This window comes from Symphalangus syndactylus, chromosome 2, assembly GCF_028878055.3.
Source record: "Symphalangus syndactylus isolate Jambi chromosome 2, NHGRI_mSymSyn1-v2.1_pri, whole genome shotgun sequence".
Lineage (NCBI taxonomy): Eukaryota > Metazoa > Chordata > Mammalia > Primates > Hylobatidae > Symphalangus > Symphalangus syndactylus.
In genome coordinates, this window is record NC_072424.2 from 89,021,622 (window position 1) to 89,041,679 (window position 20,058).

The 20,058-nt window shown below is 40.0% G+C and overlaps 1 protein-coding gene across 2 annotated transcripts in view; it reads left to right on the forward strand.

Annotated features, from left to right (window-relative positions):
- SLC16A10 (solute carrier family 16 member 10) overlaps window positions 1-20,058 on the forward strand; it is a 186,106-nt gene that overhangs the window by 99,878 nt on the left and 66,170 nt on the right. For both annotated transcript variants that reach the window (XM_063631128.1, XM_055261459.2), the window contains exons 2-3: window positions 7,430-7,574; window positions 11,935-12,388. In XM_063631128.1, coding sequence (XP_063487198.1) covers window positions 7,430-7,574; window positions 11,935-12,388 — 599 coding nt within the window. The remainder of the gene's footprint in view (window positions 1-7,429; window positions 7,575-11,934; window positions 12,389-20,058) is intronic.

Consider the following 20,058-nt stretch of genomic DNA (forward strand, 5'->3'; position numbering starts at 1 on the left):
CTTTTTTGGTTCCATATGAACTTGAAAGTAGTTTTTTCCAATTCTGTGAAGAAAGTCATTGGTAGCTTGATGGGGATGGCATTGAATCTATAAATTACCTTGGGCAGTATGGCCATTTTCACGATATTGATTCTTCCAACCCATGAGCATGGAATGTTCTTCCATTTGTTTGTATCCTCTTTTATTTCATTGAGCAGTGGTTTGTAGTTCTCCTTGAAGAGGTCCTTCACATCCCTTGTAAGTTGGATTCCTAGGTATTTTATTCTCTTTGAAGCAATTGTGAATGGGAGTTCACTCATGATTTGGCTCTCTGTTTGTCTGTGATTGGTGTACAAGAATGCTTGTGATTTTTGTACATTGATTTTGTATCCTGAGACTTTGCTGAAGTTGCTAATCAGCTTAAGGAGATTTTGGGCTGAGACACTGGGGTTTTCTAGATATACAATCATGTCATCTGCAAACAGGGACAATTTGACTTCCTCTTTTCCTAATTGAATACCCTTTATTTCCTTCTCCTGCCTGATTGCTCTGGCCAGAACTTCCAGCACTATGTTGAATAGGAGCGGTGAGAGGGGGCATCCCTGTCTTGTGCCAGTTTTCAGAGGGAATGCTTCCAGTTTTTGCCCATTCAGTATGATATTGGCTGTGGGTTTGTCGTAGATAGCTCTTATTATTTTGAGATACATCCCATCAATACCTAATTTATTGAGAGTTTTTAGCATGAAGGGTTGTTGAATTTTGTCAAAGGCCTTTTCTGCATCTATTGAGATAATCATGTACTTTTTGTCTTTGGTTCTGTTTATATGCTGGATTACATTTATTGATTTGCGTATGTTGAACCAGCCTTGCATCCCAGGGATGAAGCCCACTTGATTATGGTGGATAAGCTTTTTGATGTGCTGCTGGATTCAGTTTGCCAGTATTTTATTGAGGATTTTTGCATCAATGTTCATCAAGGATATTGGTCTGAAATTCTCTTTTTTGGTTATGTCTCTGCCAGGCTTTGGTATCAGGACGATGCTGGCTTCATAAAATGTGTTAGGGAGGATTCCCTCTTTTTCTATTGATTGGAATAGTTTCAGAAGGAATGGTACCAGTTCCTCCTTGTACCTCTGGTAGAATTCAGCTGTGAATCCATCAGGTCCTGGCCTCTTTTTGGTTGGTAAGCTATTGATTATTGCCACAATTTCAGAACCTGTTATTGGTCTATTCAGAGATTCAACTTCTTCCTTATTTAGTCTTGGGAGGGTGTATTTGTCGAGGAATTTATCCATTTCTTCTAGATTTTCTAGTTTATTTGCATAGAGGTGTTTGTAGTATTCTCTGATGGTAGATTGTATTTCTGTGGGATCGGTGGTGATGTCCCCTTTTTCATTTTTTATTGCATCTATTTGATTCTTCTCTCTTTTCTTCTTTATTAGTCTTGCTAGCGGTCTATCAATTTTGTTGATCTTTTCAAAAAACCAGCTCCTGGATTCATTAATTTTTTTGAAGGGTTTTTTGTGTCTCTATTTCCTTCAGTTCTGCTCTGATTTTAGTTATTTCTAGCCTTCTGCTAGCTTTTGAATGTGTTTGCTCTTGCTTTTCTAGCTCTTTTAATTGTGATGTTAGGGTGTCAATTTTGGATCTTTCCTGCTTTCTCTTGTGGGCATTTAATGCTATAAATTTCCCTCTACACGCTGCTTTGAACATGTCCCAGAGATTCTGGTATGTTGTGTCTTTGTTCTCATTGGTTTCAAAGAACATCTTTATTTCTGCCTTCATTTCATTATGTACCCAATAGTCATTCAGGAGCAGGTTGTTCAGTTTCCATGTAGTTGAGCGGTTTTGAGTGAGTTTCTTAATCCTGAGTTCTAGTTTGATTGCACTGTGGTCTGAGAGACAGTTTGTTATAATTTCTGTTCTTTTCCATTTGCTGAGGAGAGCTTTACTTCCAACTATGTGGTCAATTTTGGAATAGGTGTGGTGTGGTGCTGAAAAAAATGTATATTCTGTTGATTTGGGGTGGAGAGTTCTGTAGATGTCTATTAGGTCCACTTTATGTAGAGCTGAGTTCAATTCCTGGATATCCTTGTTAACTTTCTGTCTCATTGATCTGTCTAATGTTGACAGTGGGGTGTTAAAATCTCCCATTATTATTGTGTGGGAGTTTAAGTCCCTTTGTAGGTCACTCAGGACTTGCTTTATGAATCTGGGTGCTCCTGTGTTGGGTGCATATATATTTAGGATAGTTAGCTCTTCTTGTTGAATTGACCCCTTTACCATTATGTAATGGCCTTCTTCGTCTCTTTTGATCTTTGTTGTTTTAAAGTCTATTTTATCAGAGACTAGGATTGCAACCCCTGCCTTTTTTTGTTTTCCATTTGTATGATAGATCTTCCTCCATCCCTTTATTTTGAGTCTATGTGTGTCTCTGCACGTGAGATGGGTTTCCTGAATACAGCACACTGATGGGTCCTGACTCCTTATCCAGTTTGCCAGTCTATGTCTTTTAATTGGAGCATTTAGCCCATTTACATTTAACGTTAATATTGTTATGTGTGAATCTGATCCTGTCATTATGATGTTAGTTGGTTATTTTGCTCATTAGTTGCTGCAGTTTCTTCCTAGCCTCGATGGTCTTTACAATTTGGCGTGTTTTTGCAGTGGCTGGTACCGGTTGTTCCTTTCCATGTTTAGTGCTTCCTTCAGGAGCTCTTTTAGGGCAGGCCTGGTGGTGACAAAATCACTCAGTGTTTGCTTGTCTGTAAAGTATTTTATTTCTCCTTCACTTATGAAGCTTAGTTTGGCTGGATATGAAATTCTGGGTTGAAAATTCTTTTCTTTAAGATGTTGAATATCGGCCCCCACTCTCTTCTGGCTTGTAGAGTTTCTGCCGAGAGATCAGCTGTTAGTCTGATGGGCTTCCCTTTGTGGGTAACCTGACCTTTCTCTCTGGCCGCCCTTAACATTTTTTCCTTCATTTCAACTTTGGTGAATCTGACAATTATGTGTCTTGGAGTTGCTCTTCTCAAGGAGTATCTTTGTGGCGTTCTCTGTATTTCCTGAATCTGAATGTTGGCCTGCCTTGCTAGATTGGGGAAGTTCTCCTGGATAATATCTTGCAGAGTGTTTTCCAACTTGGTTCCATTCTCCCCGTCATTTTCAGGTACACCAATGAGACGTAGGTTTGGTCTTTTCACATAGTCCCAAATTTCTTGGAGGCTTTTTCATTTCTTTTTATTCTTTTTTCTCTAAACTTCCCTTCTCTCTTCATTTCATTCATTTCATCTTCCATCAGCGATACCCTTTCTTCCAGTTGATCGCATCTGCTACTGAGGCTTCTGCAATCTTCGCGTAGTTCTCGAAACTTGGCTTTCAGCTCCATCAGCTCCTTTAAGCCCTTCTCTCCATTGGTTATTCTAGTTATCCATTCTTCTAATTTTTTTTCAAAGTTTTTAACTTCTTTGCTATTGTTTTGAATTTCCTCTTGTAGCTCAGAGTAGTTTGATCGTCTGAAGCCTTCTTCTCTCAACCTGTCAAAGTCATCCTCCATCCAGCTTTGTTCCGTTGCTGGTGAGGAACTGCGTTCCTTTGGAGGAGGAGAGGTGCTCTGCTTTTTAGAGTTTCCAGTTTTTCTGCTCTGTTTTTTCCCCATCTTCGTGGTTTTATCTACTTTTTGTCTTTGATGATGGTGATGTACAGATGGGTTTTTGGTATGGATGTCCTTTCTGTTTGTTAGTTTTCCTTCTACCAGACAGGACCCTCAGCTGCAGGTCTGTTGGAGTTTACTAGAGGTCCACTCCAGACCCTGTTTGGCTGGGTGTCAGCAGCGGTGGCTGCAGAACAGCGGATTTTCGTGAGACCACAAATTCAGCTGTCTGATAGTTCCTCTGGAAGTTTTGTCTCAGAGGAGTACCTGGCCGAGTGAGGTGTCAGTCTGTCCCTACTGGGGGGTGCCTCCCAGTTAGGCTGGTCAGGGGTGAGGGACCCACTTTAGGAGGCAGTCTGTCTGTTCTCAGCTCTCCAGCTGCGTGCTGGGAGAACCACTACTCTCTTCAAAGCTGTCAGTCAGACAGGGACGTTTAAGTCTGTGGAGGTTCCTGCTGAGTTTTTGTTTGTCTGTGCCCTGCCCCCAGAGGTGGAACCTACAGAGGCAGGCAGGCCTCCTTGAGCTGTGGTGGGCTCCACGGGGTTCGAGCTTCCTGGCTGCTTTGTTTACCTAAGCAAGCCTGGGCAATGGCGGGCACCCCTCCCCCCAGCCTCGCTGCTGCCTTGCAGTTTGATCTCAGACTGCTGTGGTAGCAATCAGCGAGACTCCGTGGGCATAGGACCCTCCGAGCCAGGTGCGGGACACAATCTCCTAGTGTGCCGTTTTCCAGGCCTGTTGGAAAAGCACAGTATTAGGATGGGACTGACCTGATATTCCAGGTGCCGTCTGTTACCCCTTTCTTTGACTAGGAAAGGGCACTCCCTGACCCCTTGCGCTTCCCGAGTGAGGCAATGCCTCGCCCTGCTTTGGCTCGCGCACCAGCACCCACTGTTTGGCACTCCCTAGTGAGGTGAAACCGGTACCTCAAGCAGAAATGCAGAAATCACCCTTCTTCTGTGTCGCTGGGGCTGGGAGCTGGAGACCGGAGCTGTTCCTATTCGGCCATCTTGGCTCCACCCCCCAAAGCAAAATCCCTTTTTTTTTTTTTTTTAAGACAGAATCTCACTCTGTTCCCCAGGTTGGAGTACAGTAGGATGACCTCGGCTCACTGCAGCCTCCACCTGCCAGGTTCAAGCAATTCTTGTGCCTCAGCCTCCTGAGTATCTGGGATTATAGGCATAAGCCAACACGGCCGGCTTATTTTTGTATTTTTAGTATAGATGAGGTTTCTCCATGTTGGCCAGGCTGGTCTTAATCCTGACCTCAGGTGATCTGCCTGCCTTGACCTCCCAAAGTGCTGGGGTTACAGGCGTGAGCCACCATGCCTGGCCAAGGTATTTTTTCTTGAAAATATCTTCACTCATATAAGCAGTATATGCAATATAAGGATATGCTCTTGGGTTTCTTGATGTGGTCTAATATTTAGTGTTGGCCCCTTAATTATAAAAGTTGCTTTTATCTAAAAGTAGATGTTAGTTGTTAGGCAACGTTTGCTGTAAAAAATAAATAAATAAAAAATAAAAGTCGATGTTAGGATATTTTCTTCTAGCCTGCCTAGTATTTATGTTAGATTCTTTTTTTGAGAAGGAGTCTCGCTCAGCTGCCCAGGCTGAAGTGCACAGTGGCACGATCTTGGCTCACTGCAACCACCATCTCCCAGGTTCAAGTGATTCTCCCATCTCAGCCTCCTGAGTAGCTGGGATTACAGGCACCCACCACCATGCCTGGCTAATTTTTGTATTTGAGTAGAGACGGGGTTTCACCATGTTGGCCAGGCTGGTCTGGAACTCCTGATCTCAGGTGATCAGCCCGCCTCCGCCTCCCAAAGTGCTAGGATTACAGATGTGAGCCACCGCACGCAGCCTAGGTTGTTTCTTAAACACCATAGATGTCTGAACTTTTTTTGAATAAAATTAAATTATGAGAGATTAGTAAAATTTTTGTATAAGATAGTAGACTAACAAATTCTTACTAGGCTGGGTGTGGTGACTCATGCCTGTAATGCCAGCAATTTGGGAGGCCAGGGTGGGCCAATCACTTAAGCCCAGGAGTTTGAGACCAGCCTGGGCAACATGGCGAAACCTTGTCTCTACAAAAGATACACAAATTAGCTGGTGCGGTGGCACACACCTGTAGTCCCAGCTACTCAAGAGGCTTAGGTGGGAGGATGGCTTGAGCCCGGAAGGCAGAGGTTGCAGTAAGGAAACATTGCGTCACTGCACTCCAGCCTGGGTGACACAGTGAGACCCTGTCTCATTAAAAAAAGAAAATTTAACCTGTCTCAAGCTCTCCATACTGTAAGGCTCTGCATGTCTTGGTTGGATTGTGCTAATATGTTTGGCCAATCAGCTCCTTCCTACTGTCTACTTTTGAATCCTTGTCACCACCATCTAAGTCGAGATGACAGTGTTTACACAGTCTCTTCATTGTGTTTTAAGATTATAGTCTTCTTTCTGGTGAGGGAAGAAAGAAAATAGAAATATGGCTTACTGATTGGGCCATGGCTCACGCCTGCAATCCCAGCACTTTAGACAGGATTGCTGGAAGGCAGGAGTTCAAGACCAGCTTGAGTAGCAAAGTGAGACCCTGTCTCTACAAAAGAAACACACAAAAAAGAAATATGACGGACTAAAATACATATAATTTTCATAATACTTTAAAATGTAAGAAGGCAAAAAATTTCTGGGCTCAAGGTGGGTGATCGCTTGAACCCAGGAGTTCAAGACCAGCCTGGGCAACCTGGCAAAACCTTGTTTCTACAAAAAATACAAAAATTAGCCAGGCATAGTGGTGTACACCTGTGGTTCCAGCTACTTGGGAGATTGAGGTGGGAAATTTGCTTGAGCCTGGGCTGTCGAGATCGCAGTGAGCTAAGATTGCACCACTGCACTCCAGCCTGGGCAGTGGAGCAAGACCTTTTCTCAAAAAAAAAAAGAAAAAAAGGCAAAAAAATTAAATTATTAGTATGGTAAAGTTTCATTTGGACTTAATATGAAATTCATTACTAGAAATGATGATCATTTGCATAGGGCTTAACTTCCTTTGCTAAGAAAATAGAGTTGTATTCTAGGAGACTTCCAGAGCTGCATAGAGCTTCAGGGTCATCTACCAAGACAGACAACTTGTCATCATAAGTGTTAAAACTCTAAATTATTAAGTGCTTATGTGCCAGATACTGAGGTTTATATACACTTTCTCTAATCTTTAATAATTCTAGAAAGGTATGTGTTTGATCCATTTTCAAGATAAGAAAACTCATTCAGAGGGGAAGTAACTTGACCAAGAATATACGTTGTAGTTGTAGACCTGGTAATATGGCTCATGTCTGTTTTTTCCACAGCCCATTTTCACTTAGGTTCCATTAGTTTAGTATATGTTTTAGAAGGACTTACAGGCTTGATTTCCTCAGTGAAGTCAGATCACTCATTTCTTTGGCACAGAATTATGATTATTTGTATTTAATATTTCTTTCTTGTTGGTTTTCATTTTTGGGTTTTTATGGAATCTGACTTCTGATTCTCAATTTTTTTATTGTGAAATATACCTTCAGAAAAGAAGATTAAACACATCTATGTTTTTATAAATAATTATAAAATAAATACCAAGTAACTATTATTCAGGTCAGCAAATATTCTACTAGTGTGTGAGTCAATTTCCATGGCAAAAGAACTAAGCTTAGGCACTATACTCAAAAAAACTAAAAATAAAATTTTTCTAAATGTGTATTATATCAGTGGAATAAATACAAATGTACCTTACCATGTCATAATTCCCCCCACCCTTTCCCCTCTTTTACAGCATGGGTAGGTTCTCTCTCCATGGGGATGATTTTCTTTTGCTGCCCAATAGTGAGCGTCTTCACAGACCTATTTGGTTGTCGGAAAACAGCTGTCGTAGGTGCTGCTGTTGGATTTGTTGGGCTCATGTCCAGTTCTTTTGTAAGGTAAGGACTTGGTTTTTTCATGTTGCTTTTTAAAAACTGTTAGATACCTTAAAGTTTTACTTTCAGAAACTCTATTTACAAGCAAAGATCCTCCTTTTCACTTCTTAAAACTTTAAGCAGTATGACTTATAAAACAAACTGTTATCCATAGCAGCAAATCAGAGCTTGAGAATTTGAATGCTTTTTTTTCTTGTAATGCCTAAGACTTAGACATCAATCAGGATATATGTGTTTCTTGGTACATGGAAAAATGTTTCTCCTTATCTTTTTCTTCTATTCACATAAAAATCCTAATGGCACTCAAGTTATAACAATGAGTTATCTAAAACAGTAGCCTTAGTTTAAGGTCAGTTCAGTCTGAGGCCCACGGGTTACAATAAGTGGTGTTTTAAAGTAACTGTTCATAGGCTTGATATGAAATATTTTTATTAATGAGACCAAAACTTTGCCATTTATTCCAACCCAGGTAGAGAATTCCTGTCTGTTCTTTAAAAAAAGAATATGCTAAAATTTTAAAATATCATGGCAAAATGAAGTGGTCCAATGTACCTTAAAATAAAACTTAATGTCAGTGTACTTCTCCTGTATCTATTAGAATAGGGATCCCCAACCCCTGTGCCACAGACTGGTACGGGTCCATGGCCTGTTAGGAATTGGGCTGCACAGCAGGAGGTGAGCTGTGGGTGAGCAAGCAAAGCTTCCTCTATATTTATAGCTGCTCCCCATTACTTGCATTACCACCTGAGCTCCACCTCCTGTCAGATCAGTGGCAGCATTAGATTCTCCTAGGAGTGCAAACCCTATTGTGAACTGTACATATGAGGGATCTAGGTTGCACTCCCTTTATGAGAATCTAAATGCCTGATGATCTGTCACTTTCTCTCGTCTAGTTTCAGGAAAACAAGCCCAGGACTCCCACTGATTCTACGTTATGATGAGTTGTATAATTATTTCATTATATATTACAATGTAATAATAATAGAAATAAAGTGCACAATAAATGTAATGCACTTGAATCATCCCTAAGTGCCCTCCCCCGGCACCATCCATGGAAAAATTCTTCCTGAAACTGGTCTCTGGTGCCAAAAAGATTGGGGATTCCTGTATTAGAAGAAAAGATGAAGTGCACTGAAGAGGGACTAACTGTAAGGAGCGGATGGGCACATAACTGCATGGAACACCTCTCCCTGCAGCTCTACTTCTCCTTGTAAGTCCCTTGCACTGGTAGAATAATCCTCAGTTAGACAAACACTGATTTGATATATAGCTCTGGCTAACAGGAGGTGATTAAGAAGAAAACCTCTTAAGATCATTTCTATCCTTTGTCTCTACTTTAGTGGTTTATCTTCATTTCCTGCCTCTTTCCTGTCCCTAGCTGTCTTTATGCTGCTTTAGTTGAAAAGCGTTAATGTGGTCATTAAGGAAAAATAAGTCAAATTTACATTTGACTTTTTATTTTTAACTATTTAATCAACAGAATCCTTGGTTTTACTCATTGCCGCCTCCCACCCCACAACACACATCTCTTCCTCAACTCTAAAGTTAGCCTCATTCTTTCATATTTTCTTCCATCAAATTTAGAAATTCTATTTGAATTTTTAAAAATTATATTTATTTCTTTGTAGAAAATAGATATTTTCATCTTTAAAGTACCTTTATGGGTTTTTTCTTCTAAAATTGTTTTTTAAAGGAAAAAAGTTTTGTTTGGAATAAGATTCTGTGTAGGTAATTCCATGAGATGACTTATTTTAGCAGCAACATGATATTTAGATTATTATGAATGTAATTAATGTTATTAATACCTCATCAGATAGCTTCTTTGATCTGGAAGCTTCCAGGTACCTATTGTCAGTACTTGTGGCTCTACCACTTGCTGAATGTATTACAACTCTAGTTGTGGTAGAGAGGGGACTGAGAGGTAGACGATTTATGTAATCTACTACCTAGTTTGTTAACAAAACACACATACAAAGCAATGTTTTTCAAATTTTTCTGACCACTGAGCAATAAAAATTATGACACATATTTTGATGTGACCCAGTTCTATCTCTCTTTCTCTACCCTCTAAGTGAAACAAAATTTATTGAAACCAAAACTCCCTTACTACATGTAATATTCTCATATATTCTATTAAATTTCATTATTTAGCTTGCTGATCAAAGGCTACTGAAACTTGAGAGCAAGATACAGGAGCCAGGGGAAATGTGGTATAGATTCTGAGTGTCGAGTGGCAGGTCCATTTTTCCTTTAGTTCCAGTTCTGCCTTCTGAGGAAAACCTTCTCCAGCAACTTAGGTCAATCACACCCATGTCCCTTCTCTGAATCCTTTTTGCATATATGATTGGTATCCCACAGCCTTACTCATTTACATTGCACTTATTCGGCTGCCAAATGTCACAAACTGGAACCATGTGTTACTGAAGGAAACACCTGGAAGTGAAAAGGGTTTAGCAGTAGTGAAAATGCCATCAAAAAGCTCATATACTTCACTCCGTAAGAGGGAGAAGCTCTGTGGTTTTCCAACTGAGAGCATTACAGTACAGTGGTACAACTGTACAGGAACTGATGTTCCTGATGATTCTGCTGTGAACAGTATTTTTAATATACACTTTGAAGAAGGCAGAGAGGAATGTATAATAGACTTAAATTTTTTTCTTTAAAATTGTTAAATAAAAACAAATAAGCACTTTAAGTAAGTTACAATTATCTGGAAAACTACTTAGGTGGAAAAACCGATACAGAATGAATGAAGTATTAATTTCTGTTTTGTTCTGTGTTATATTATTGTTATTTGGGATAGATGTCTTGTTTCTTTAAGCAGACTATGAGTATCTTGAAGGCAGAATCACTTTTTTTTTTTTTTTTGAGACAGGGTCTCACTATTACCCAGGCCAGAATGCAGTGGTGTGATCATAGCTGACTGCAGCCTAGATTCCTGGGTTCAAGCCATCCTCCTGTCCCAGCTTCCTGAGTAGCTAGGACTACAGGCATGTGCCATCACGCCCAGCTAATTTCAGCTATTTTTTTTTTTTTTTTTTTAAGTAGAGATGGGGTTTTGCTATGTTGCCAGACTGGTCTCAAGCCATCCTCCTGCCTTGGCCACCCAAAGTGTTGGGATTACAGGTGTGAGCCACCACGTCTGGCCAAGGACCAGATTTTTAATATTCTTTTCCACAACGTATCTGGTACATAGTAGTTGCTTAATATGTTGGCTAAACAAAGAGTGGAGATTCAGTAAAGGGTGATCAGAGTGAGATGAGATTAATTTGGGAAAGCCTAGAAGTGACTCTTGAGCCTGATTTGAAGGTGGTGCTCGCTGTGGATTAATAGAGGGAGAAGGGCATCTCAGAGAGAGGATTGCCAATATGCCTTAATTTTATCAGATTCTAGAGTTCCTTATGATTACCTCAGCATGTTGTTAGACTAGCATTATTGTCCAAAATTTAATTATTAACCAACTTTAATCTTACTTTCTAATAAATTGTTTGCTTTTACTACTGATAGCCTTTTCAAAAAACTTAACTAGTTTTGTTCCTTACCATAATTGTTTCAAAGAACATAATGATATGATCCTTTATCTTCCTAAGAAATGTGCATTTATTTGGTTAAAGTGTAAGATTATTTAATCCATTATTCTTTTGACACATGCATGGCCTTACAGCTTACAAACTGGGATCACTAAAGGAATACACTTAATTTAGTCTTTCTGCAGTCAGAATATGATTTCTTGTTATCTTGCACAATACTGGGAACAGTGCAGTACAGGGCGAAGGTTGGTCTACAGCCCTTAGGCCAGCAAAAACAGGCACAACTGCGCCTCTGTGCAAATGTTCCTGACATAACCTTGGGGAAAAAATATAAAATGCGGCCTTTTCTTTTACTACCTTGTTTGGTAAGTACCTGGAAAAACTCCATGAAATAATTAGTTTTCATAGTTAATTCTAACTTTTTAAAAAATTGTTTCATTGAGACTAGGTTTTTGGTTTGTTAATTCAATCACTGTTGATTTTACCCTTCCTGGCACCAACCTTTGTTTCTGAGCTGTGGAGAGCACAGTTCTTACTCAGTGCTGTGTGTGTCACCTGAAATCCACAGAAAGAGGAGGCGGAACAAAATCACTGATGACCTTAATGGTTATTTTTCACATTCAGATTAAATTAAAATACGTTTAGTGATACATTCTTGACTTACTGAGTTTTTTCCCTCTATTTTGGTTAATTTTTTTTTTTTTTTTGGTTAACTTTTACTTGTAGAAAATATGTTGATGAACAAAAACCCACTTTTACTATAAGGTTTTATTCTACCAAGCACACAGTAACAATATTGAAAGCTGCTTTCCATCTTTTTCATCTTTATACAGTTCCATCGAGCCTCTGTACCTTACCTATGGAATCATATTTGCCTGCGGCTGCTCCTTTGCATACCAGCCTTCATTGGTCATTTTGGGACACTATTTCAAGAAGCGCCTTGGACTGGTGAATGGCATTGTCACTGCTGGCAGCAGTGTCTTCACAATCCTGCTGCCTTTGCTCTTAAGGGTTCTGATCGACAGCGTGGGCCTCTTTTACACATTGAGGGTGCTCTGCATCTTCATGTTTGTACTCTTTCTGGCTGGCTTTACTTACCGACCTCTTGCTACCAGTACCAAAGATAAGGAGAGTGGAGGTAGCGGATCCTCCCCCTTTTCCAGGAGAAAGTTCAGTCCTCCAAAAAAAATTTTCAATTTTGCCATCTTCAAGGTGACAGCTTATGCAGTGTGGGCAGTTGGAATACCACTTGCACTTTTTGGATACTTTGTGCCTTATGTTCACTTGGTGAGTATGCTCCTTCACTGATCATGAATATTACTATTTCATAAAGAAAAACTTCTTTGAAGAGAAAGATAGGTCAAGTTAAAGTTGGCCTCAAACATTATCTTGGTTGTAATTTGGGTATTCTTGAAATGAAAGGTCTCTCAAGACAATGTCAACACATCCATCAGACCACTAAACAGAGAGAGTATGTTTCGTAGTGTGCTTTGGTGTTTTAAAAACCCCGCAAACCCAGCCAGACACCATGGTGCCTGTCTGTGGTCCCAGCTACTAATCTGAGGCAGGAGGATCACTTGAGCCCTGGAGTTCGAATCCAGCCTAGACAACATAGAGAGACTCTACCTCTAAAAATAAAAAAAAGTCCCCAAACAAACACAGTTTTTTTAAAAAAGGAAGGCTAAAATCGTGGAACAAATTACATTCAATATAAAACATTTGATAGGTCTCTTTTTCATATGGTTTTTATCAGGGACAAAGCTAGCGCTATGATTTTGCTACCATAAGTAAATTGTTTTTCAACCAAAGGGTGTAGGTAATTAGCAAAAAAGCCATGACTTTGATACAAAGAAACATTACATCTACTTGTGGTACACTTCTGGGAAAATGGGAATTCTATTCAGAGGAATATCTGAGAAAAGTTACTCAAGATCTAAATGAGGAAAGAGAGCTACGGTTTTATAGGAAATTAGGATTTCAAGTTCTCAAGCAGTTTATATTGTTTATTTCTATTTCAAAGGCAAAATTCAGCTTTGTTATACTGAAATAAGAATAATTAGTGTCTAGGCTGAGGTTGGTGCCTCACGCCTGTAATCCCACCACTTTGGGAAGCTGATGCAGGAGTTCAAGACCAGCATGGGCAACTTAGGGAGACTTCATCCCTACCTGGGGAAGGAAAAAAAAAAGGAAGAAGCAGTGTCTAAGTATCTGCCCTGGCAACGTTTGTTCAAAAGTGTTCATTATGTTTCTTCCTTTTTTTCTTACTTTTGTGGCTGAAAATGTATTTACAGTTCACCGTAAATGATAAACAAAAATGGCATTGGCACACATATTTGTATGTTTGTGAACTTGGATTTTTTTCTAGCTTACAGTCTACTTTTGGAGATTAGTGCAATTTTTCTTCAGTTAAGAAATAAGTACAAATATAACTGATTTATGGACTATCAGGCTGCATCCCAATCTGATAGTCCATTTTCATACTGTTAGGAAAATATAGCTGAACCACCTTAAGCTAAGTTTCCTGGAATATAGATCTGTTGTGACAGGATTAACTTTACCAACCAACCTCTTTCATAGCTTCTGTAGTCAAGAGAACATTTATTGTGTCCTTTCTCAAAAAGATGATTAGAAATTCTTTTTCTTTTTTTCTTTTTTCCAGACAGGATCTTGTTAAGTTGCTCAGGCTGGCTTCAAGCAACCCTCCTGCCTCAGCTAGGATTACAGGTGCAAGCCACCACACCCAGCTTTAAAAAAAAATTCTCTTTGATACTACCACGTGAACACACCCAGAGAAATCATAACTCAGCTTTGCTAATACTAGACATTTACCAAAGGAAAAGTGGTAGATGACTGTCTAGTTATTTTTGGTTATATATTTATAATTTGTAAATTAATTTCACATATATTACTTCATTTGACTTCACAATAAACCAGTAAAGCAGATAAAATAAATATTAGCTCCAATTTTACAGACTGAAAAACAGATCTATTGTTAATAGAGATGTTAAGTGATTTTCCAAGAATTACATGTCAGTAAACAGCAGAGCAGGAGTTAGTTCTCTTCCACTGTGCTTATCTGGTGGCAAAATCAGTCTACAGTCTTAATAGCATATTGGGCCACTTCCCTGGATATATTACCAAATGTGTCCATCTTATTAGGGGAAAAATGAGTATGCCTAAGGAAATTTAATAAACATGTTATTTCTTCAGGTAAATCAAATTTCATAGTGGAAGGTGAGTTAGACAATGTTATAGATACTTTTGTGATCAGGAGATGGCAAATCAGATGGTGCACAGAACAATAAAGTCTCTGTTAATTCTGTTAATAAACCAAGCCTTTTTTCTGCCTTCCCTTCTTCCAGGCATGTTTTCTTACAAAATATGTTGACATTGTTCATTTGAGATTTTCTCTTTCTCAACCCGTTATGGCACCGAATGCAGCACGGCAGAGGAAAGATCAGATAGCTAAATGCCATACAGGTGTTTAAATCTCCTCTTTAGTGATGTACTGAGTTTGTCACTTTGTTGTAATTTAAGCTTTGAATTATGGATACTTAACCAGGAATGGGATACTAGTTTCTTCCTTATACAGGGAAAAGGTGTCTCATATCCTTCAAAAGACTAGTAAAGTAGATGATGTTCAATTCCTACTAAACCCTTTATTGACTGTTGAGGGGACACATATATGAGATGTAAAAATTTGCTCTGAAGGAGCATTAACCTAGTACATGTAATTAAAAATGGCTACAGTTTATAAAGCACTTTTATAAACATTCTCTCATTTAATATTCACAACAATGCAGTACCTGTGGTGTATCCTCTTTATTTCATGGATGGGAAGACTAAGGCCCGGAAAGATTAAATAACTTGCTCAGCCAGGCACAGTGGCTCACGCTTATAATCTCACCACTTTGGGAGAATGAGGTGGAAGGATCACTTGAGCCCAGCAGTTCAAGACCAGCTTGAGCAACATAGTGAGATTCCATCTCTACAAAAAGTAATTTAAAAAAATTATCTGGGCATCGTGGTGCATGCCTGTGGTCCCAGCTACTTGGGAGGCTGAGGTAGAAGGATCGCATGAGCCCAGGAGGTCAAGGCTGCAGTGAGCCGTGATGGTGCAACTGCACTCCAGCCTGGGTGACTAAGACCCTATCTCTAAAAAAAATTATAAAGTATTCTAAAGGAAGAACAGATTGAACAATTTTTAATTTATTTGTCTCCTCCTCCTAGTGGCAGGCTTTTAAATATGGAAGGTGAAGAAATAAAGAGCCAGGTGTGGTGGTACACACCTATAGTCCTAACTACTCAGGAGGCTGAGGCAGGAGGATCGCTGGAGCCCAGGAGTTCAAGGCTGTGGTGTCCTATGATTGTGCCACTGCACGCCAACCTGGGTAACAGAGCAAGACTCTGTCTCTAAAAAACAAATAATAAATAAAGAAGTAACTTGCTCAAGGTCACAGAGATAGTGATTGATAATTATTAGTGTAGTACTTTTATGTAAGTGGCAGTATTGTATAGTGGTTTAAAAGTGAAGGTTCTGGGCCTGGTGCGGTGGCTCACCCCTGTAATCCCAGCACTTTGGGAGGCCAAGGCAGGTGGATCACCAGAGGTCAGGAATTCATGACCAGCCTGGCCAACATGGTGAAACCCTGTCTCTACTAAAAATACAAAAATTAGCTGGACGTGATTGCTTGCACCTGTAATCTCAGCTACTCAGGAGGCTGAGGCAGGAGAATTGCTTGAACTTGGGAGGCGGAGGTTGCAGTGAGCTGAGACCATGCCATTGCACTCCAGCCTGGGTGACAAGAGCGAAACTCCATCTCAAAAAAAAAAAAAAAAAAAGTGAAGTTTCTGAAGTAAAACAGATCTGGGTTTAAATTCAGGTTTTGTTTCTTACTAGTTGCATAACCTTGGGCATCCTCTGTAAGCATCAGTTTCCTCATCTATGGAGATAAACCCAATTTTGCAGAGTTGTGAGGATTAGATAAAATGTATGTGAAACATCTACCTCAGTTCTGGCATAAAAATGGGAGTTATTTTAATGTAAGGCAATGTGATTGCCAACTTGAGATAGAAGTAAATTTTAAAAGGAGAAAGATAATACCCATTTGGAAAAGTGGTTTTAAAAAGTTTCATAGCATTGGAGTTGGGCCTTGAGCATGAGATTTTATGTACAAATCTGATCTTTGATCAACTAGGGAACTAACTTACCAGTTTAGGTCTTTGAAGATTCAGAAGTACAACGGAGTGCTCTCATTGCTATGTTAAAAATTCTAAGATCTTATTAGATTGTAGATGATGATTTGAGAGAGAATATGTATGCTTGTTTTCAAAGTGATGTTGGAGGTTTGATCTTGTTGTAGTTGACTTTTCAAAAAGAAGAATTAGATTGCCTCCTGGAAGCTAATTCACCTCTCTTTTAGGCCTTCCTACTTAAAATCTTTTTTAGAAGGATACAAATCTTATAGATCAATTTAGATGAGGCCTAACTTTCTAAAAATGATTCCTAGTAGCAGCTGCGTCAGTCTTTATGAATTGCCCCTTTTGCCTGAGAGTTGTTTTGTTTTGTTTTCTGGAATCTTTTTTTGTTTTGTTTTGTTTTTGTTTTCATTTTTTTTTGAGACGGAGTCTTGCTCTGTCTCCCAGGCTGGAGTGCAGTGGCGCAATCTCGGCTCACTGCAACCTCCACTTCCCGGATTCAAGTGATTTTCCTGCCTCAGCCTCCCTAGTAGCTGGGATTACAGGCGCCTGCCACCACACCCAACTTAATTTTTTGTATTTTTAGTAGAGACAGGGTTTTGCCACGTTGGCCAGGCTGGTCCCGAACTCCTGACCTCAGGTGATCCACCCACCTCGGCCTCCCAAAGTGCTGGGATTACGGGTGTGAGCCACCGTGCCTGGCCTCTGGGTTTCTTTTTTTTTCTTTTTTTTTAATGGCTCCTCTGACTCTGGTTTTTCTCATTTAGCTTTAAGGAGCGTAAACTCTCTTGGTTTTCTGCCTACCTCCACATCACTCCTCCTTAGTTTCTTTGCTGACTTCTTTTTCCCACTGACCCCTGAATATCAGCATGTCCTAGGGCTTGTCCCCTGATCTTTTTCTCCATGTGTTCTACTGGTGGTTTCATCCTGTCTCCTAAGTTCATACATCATGTATATGTCAATGACTTCAAATTTATAATTCTAGTCCAGACCTTTTCCCTGAATCCTCCACCAGAGCTGTATATCCAGCTGCTTACTTAATATCTCCACTTGGGTAACTGCTAGATGTTTCAGACTTACCCTGTCTAACCCTGAGGTCTTGATCTTACCCCCTAAAACTTACTCTGCCCCCAGCCATCCTCATCTCAGGAGTTGGCAATTCCACCCTTTCAGTTGATCAGACTCAAAACTTTGGAGTCATCCTTGGCTGTTCCGTCTTGCACGCCATAGTCCTGATCCATTCAAGAAATCCTGGTGGCTTTTCTTGCAAAATATATCCAGGATCTGACCACCTCTCACCATCCTCACTACTCATACCTTAGCCCAGGCTACTACGTACCCCTAGCCTGGATCACTGCCAGAGCCTCCTAACTGGTCTCCCTGTTCCTTCTCTGCCCCGTGTAGTTTGTTCTCTATAAAGAAGCCACAGGCATTCTTTCTAAACATAAGTCACTCTGCTCAGAATCCTTCAATGGCTTCCCATTTCTCTAAGAGTAAAAACCAATATCCTTACAGTGGCCTACAAGGTCCTTCACAATCTGGCCGCCACTACCTCTCCAAGCTTCCATCCCTGTCCCCTTGCCCACTCTGCTTCTGCCATTTGCCTTTTAATGGGGCTCACTCTGACTACCTGCTTGAAACTTCCTGTGTCCCTTTTCCCCTGAGTATTCCCAAACCCCTCCTATTACTCCTTTTCTTTTTTTGTAGCACTTAACACTTTCTAACATTATCTATTTTACTTCTTTATTGTAGTCATTGCCTAGTATCCGTATATTTACACATCTGCTAGAATGTAAACACCACAAGGGTAAGGATCTATTTCATTCAGTGGTAGATCCCAAGCATCTAGCACAGTGCCTAGCACACACTGAGTGCTCAAATATTTGTTGAATGACTAAATATATTCTGGGTCAGTCTAAAGTGACACTGTATAAGTAATGTTCATTTTTTCACCATTTGGATGTTTAAAATTCTCTACTTTGGTGCTATAATGATTTTTCACATTCTGTACTTGCAGGACATGGTGTTATTCATATTTATTCAATACTTATTCAACAAATAAGCTCAAACTAAGGAAACCTCAGAATAATTGAGTAACCAGTAATGCTGTCCGTTGATGCAGGAGAGAGTTGGTGTGTTTTTCTCTGATACGCTTATGCCTTTGCTGAAATTTTAAGATAAATAGAAGAAATTTCTGGTCCCCAAGCAACTGTGTCTTCAGTACCCACTGAAAAATCTGAAAGATTCTGGAGTGGTGTGTGTAAGAATAGGATGCAGGATGCAGAACCATAACCAGGTCTCAGGTCTGCATAGCTTTGATCAAGCATTGAGCACAGGGCCTCGTGAGATAACTGATAAATGCCGAAGAATGACAGTGACAATGATAATGAAGTTACCAAAAATGATGGTAACTTTTCTCATTGGCATGAAATGCTCTATCTTCAATCTGAAGCCAATGATTTAGTTTCAATTACTCTCATCTCTCTCCCCTGCTACTCAAATTGAAAATCAGCTACTTAGTACTTGTGTTCTTTGACTCTAGACCATATCATTGGGTCAAATTTCAGTTTTTAAATTTTAGATCCACATGGTTCTCTGTCAAGAAGATGACTGACTTATATTGAAATCTGTAAAATATGTATTCATTAGCCTGTTTTTTTAAAAACTCCCTTATAAGTGGGTTGACTTTGTGGCAGATAGTAATTGACTGTTCTCAAAAGAAACTTTGACCTGGTAGGAAGATCCCATTTACCTGATGCTATGATTCAAGACAGACAGATCATTTGCTTGCTAGCAGGGCAATTAGGTGAACTTCAAGTCCACTAGTAACTGGAAATGAATTTTTTTTTTTTTTTTTTTTGAGACTGAGTCTCATTCTGTCGCCCAGGCTGGAGTGCAGTGGCACGCTCTCTTTTCACTGCAACCTCTGCCTCCTGTGTTCAAGCGATTCTTCCGCCTCAGTCTCCCGAGTAGCTGGGATTACAGGTACCTGCCACCGCACCTGGCTAATTTTTGTATTTTTGGTAGAGATGGGGTTTCACCATGTTGGCCAGGTTGGTCCCAAACTGCTGACTTCAGGTGATCTGTCTGCCTTGGCCTCCCAAAGTGCTGGATTATAGGCATTAACCACCACCCCAGCCATGAATTGTATTTTTAAACCAGAAATGAAAATTTGAGGCTAATAAGTCAGTACAGGGAGCATGTAAACCTCAAAAGGTATTTTTTAGCTTTGAGTAGTGCCAGATGCTGTCAAGGGTCAATCAACACTGGAATGTAGCTATTGGACCTTGCTAGGCAGAGCACCTCCATTTACACTGTGGTCAGAGCAGCAGTACTGCTCCAAGCCAGAGCTAAGGGCACTGAGCCACACAAATAGGAACAGCATACAAGCCTTCATCTCTCTGTGGCTTCCTCAGAGGGAGATTCATGTAACATTTGCCAAGAATTGATTATGTGTCAAGCACTTCCCCAAAATCTCACAGAACCACCACAAGGATGAGTGTAATAAATAACATATACTTAGAGCCAAGGTAACAATTCTGCAAAGCTGGGTTTGTTCAAAGTCATTCGCATTATGCTTAAAGCTGGGATTTGAACACAGGTTTCAGACAAATATGTCTGAAATATACTCTTTTTATGAAGGAGTCTGCATTCCTTCATTGCTAATCCAGAGATAGGAGTGCTGCTATTTTCAGCCATACTGGGCCTACACCAAAGATTGCTTTGCACGTTTCCCTTCTGTTCTCTCAGAACTAAGA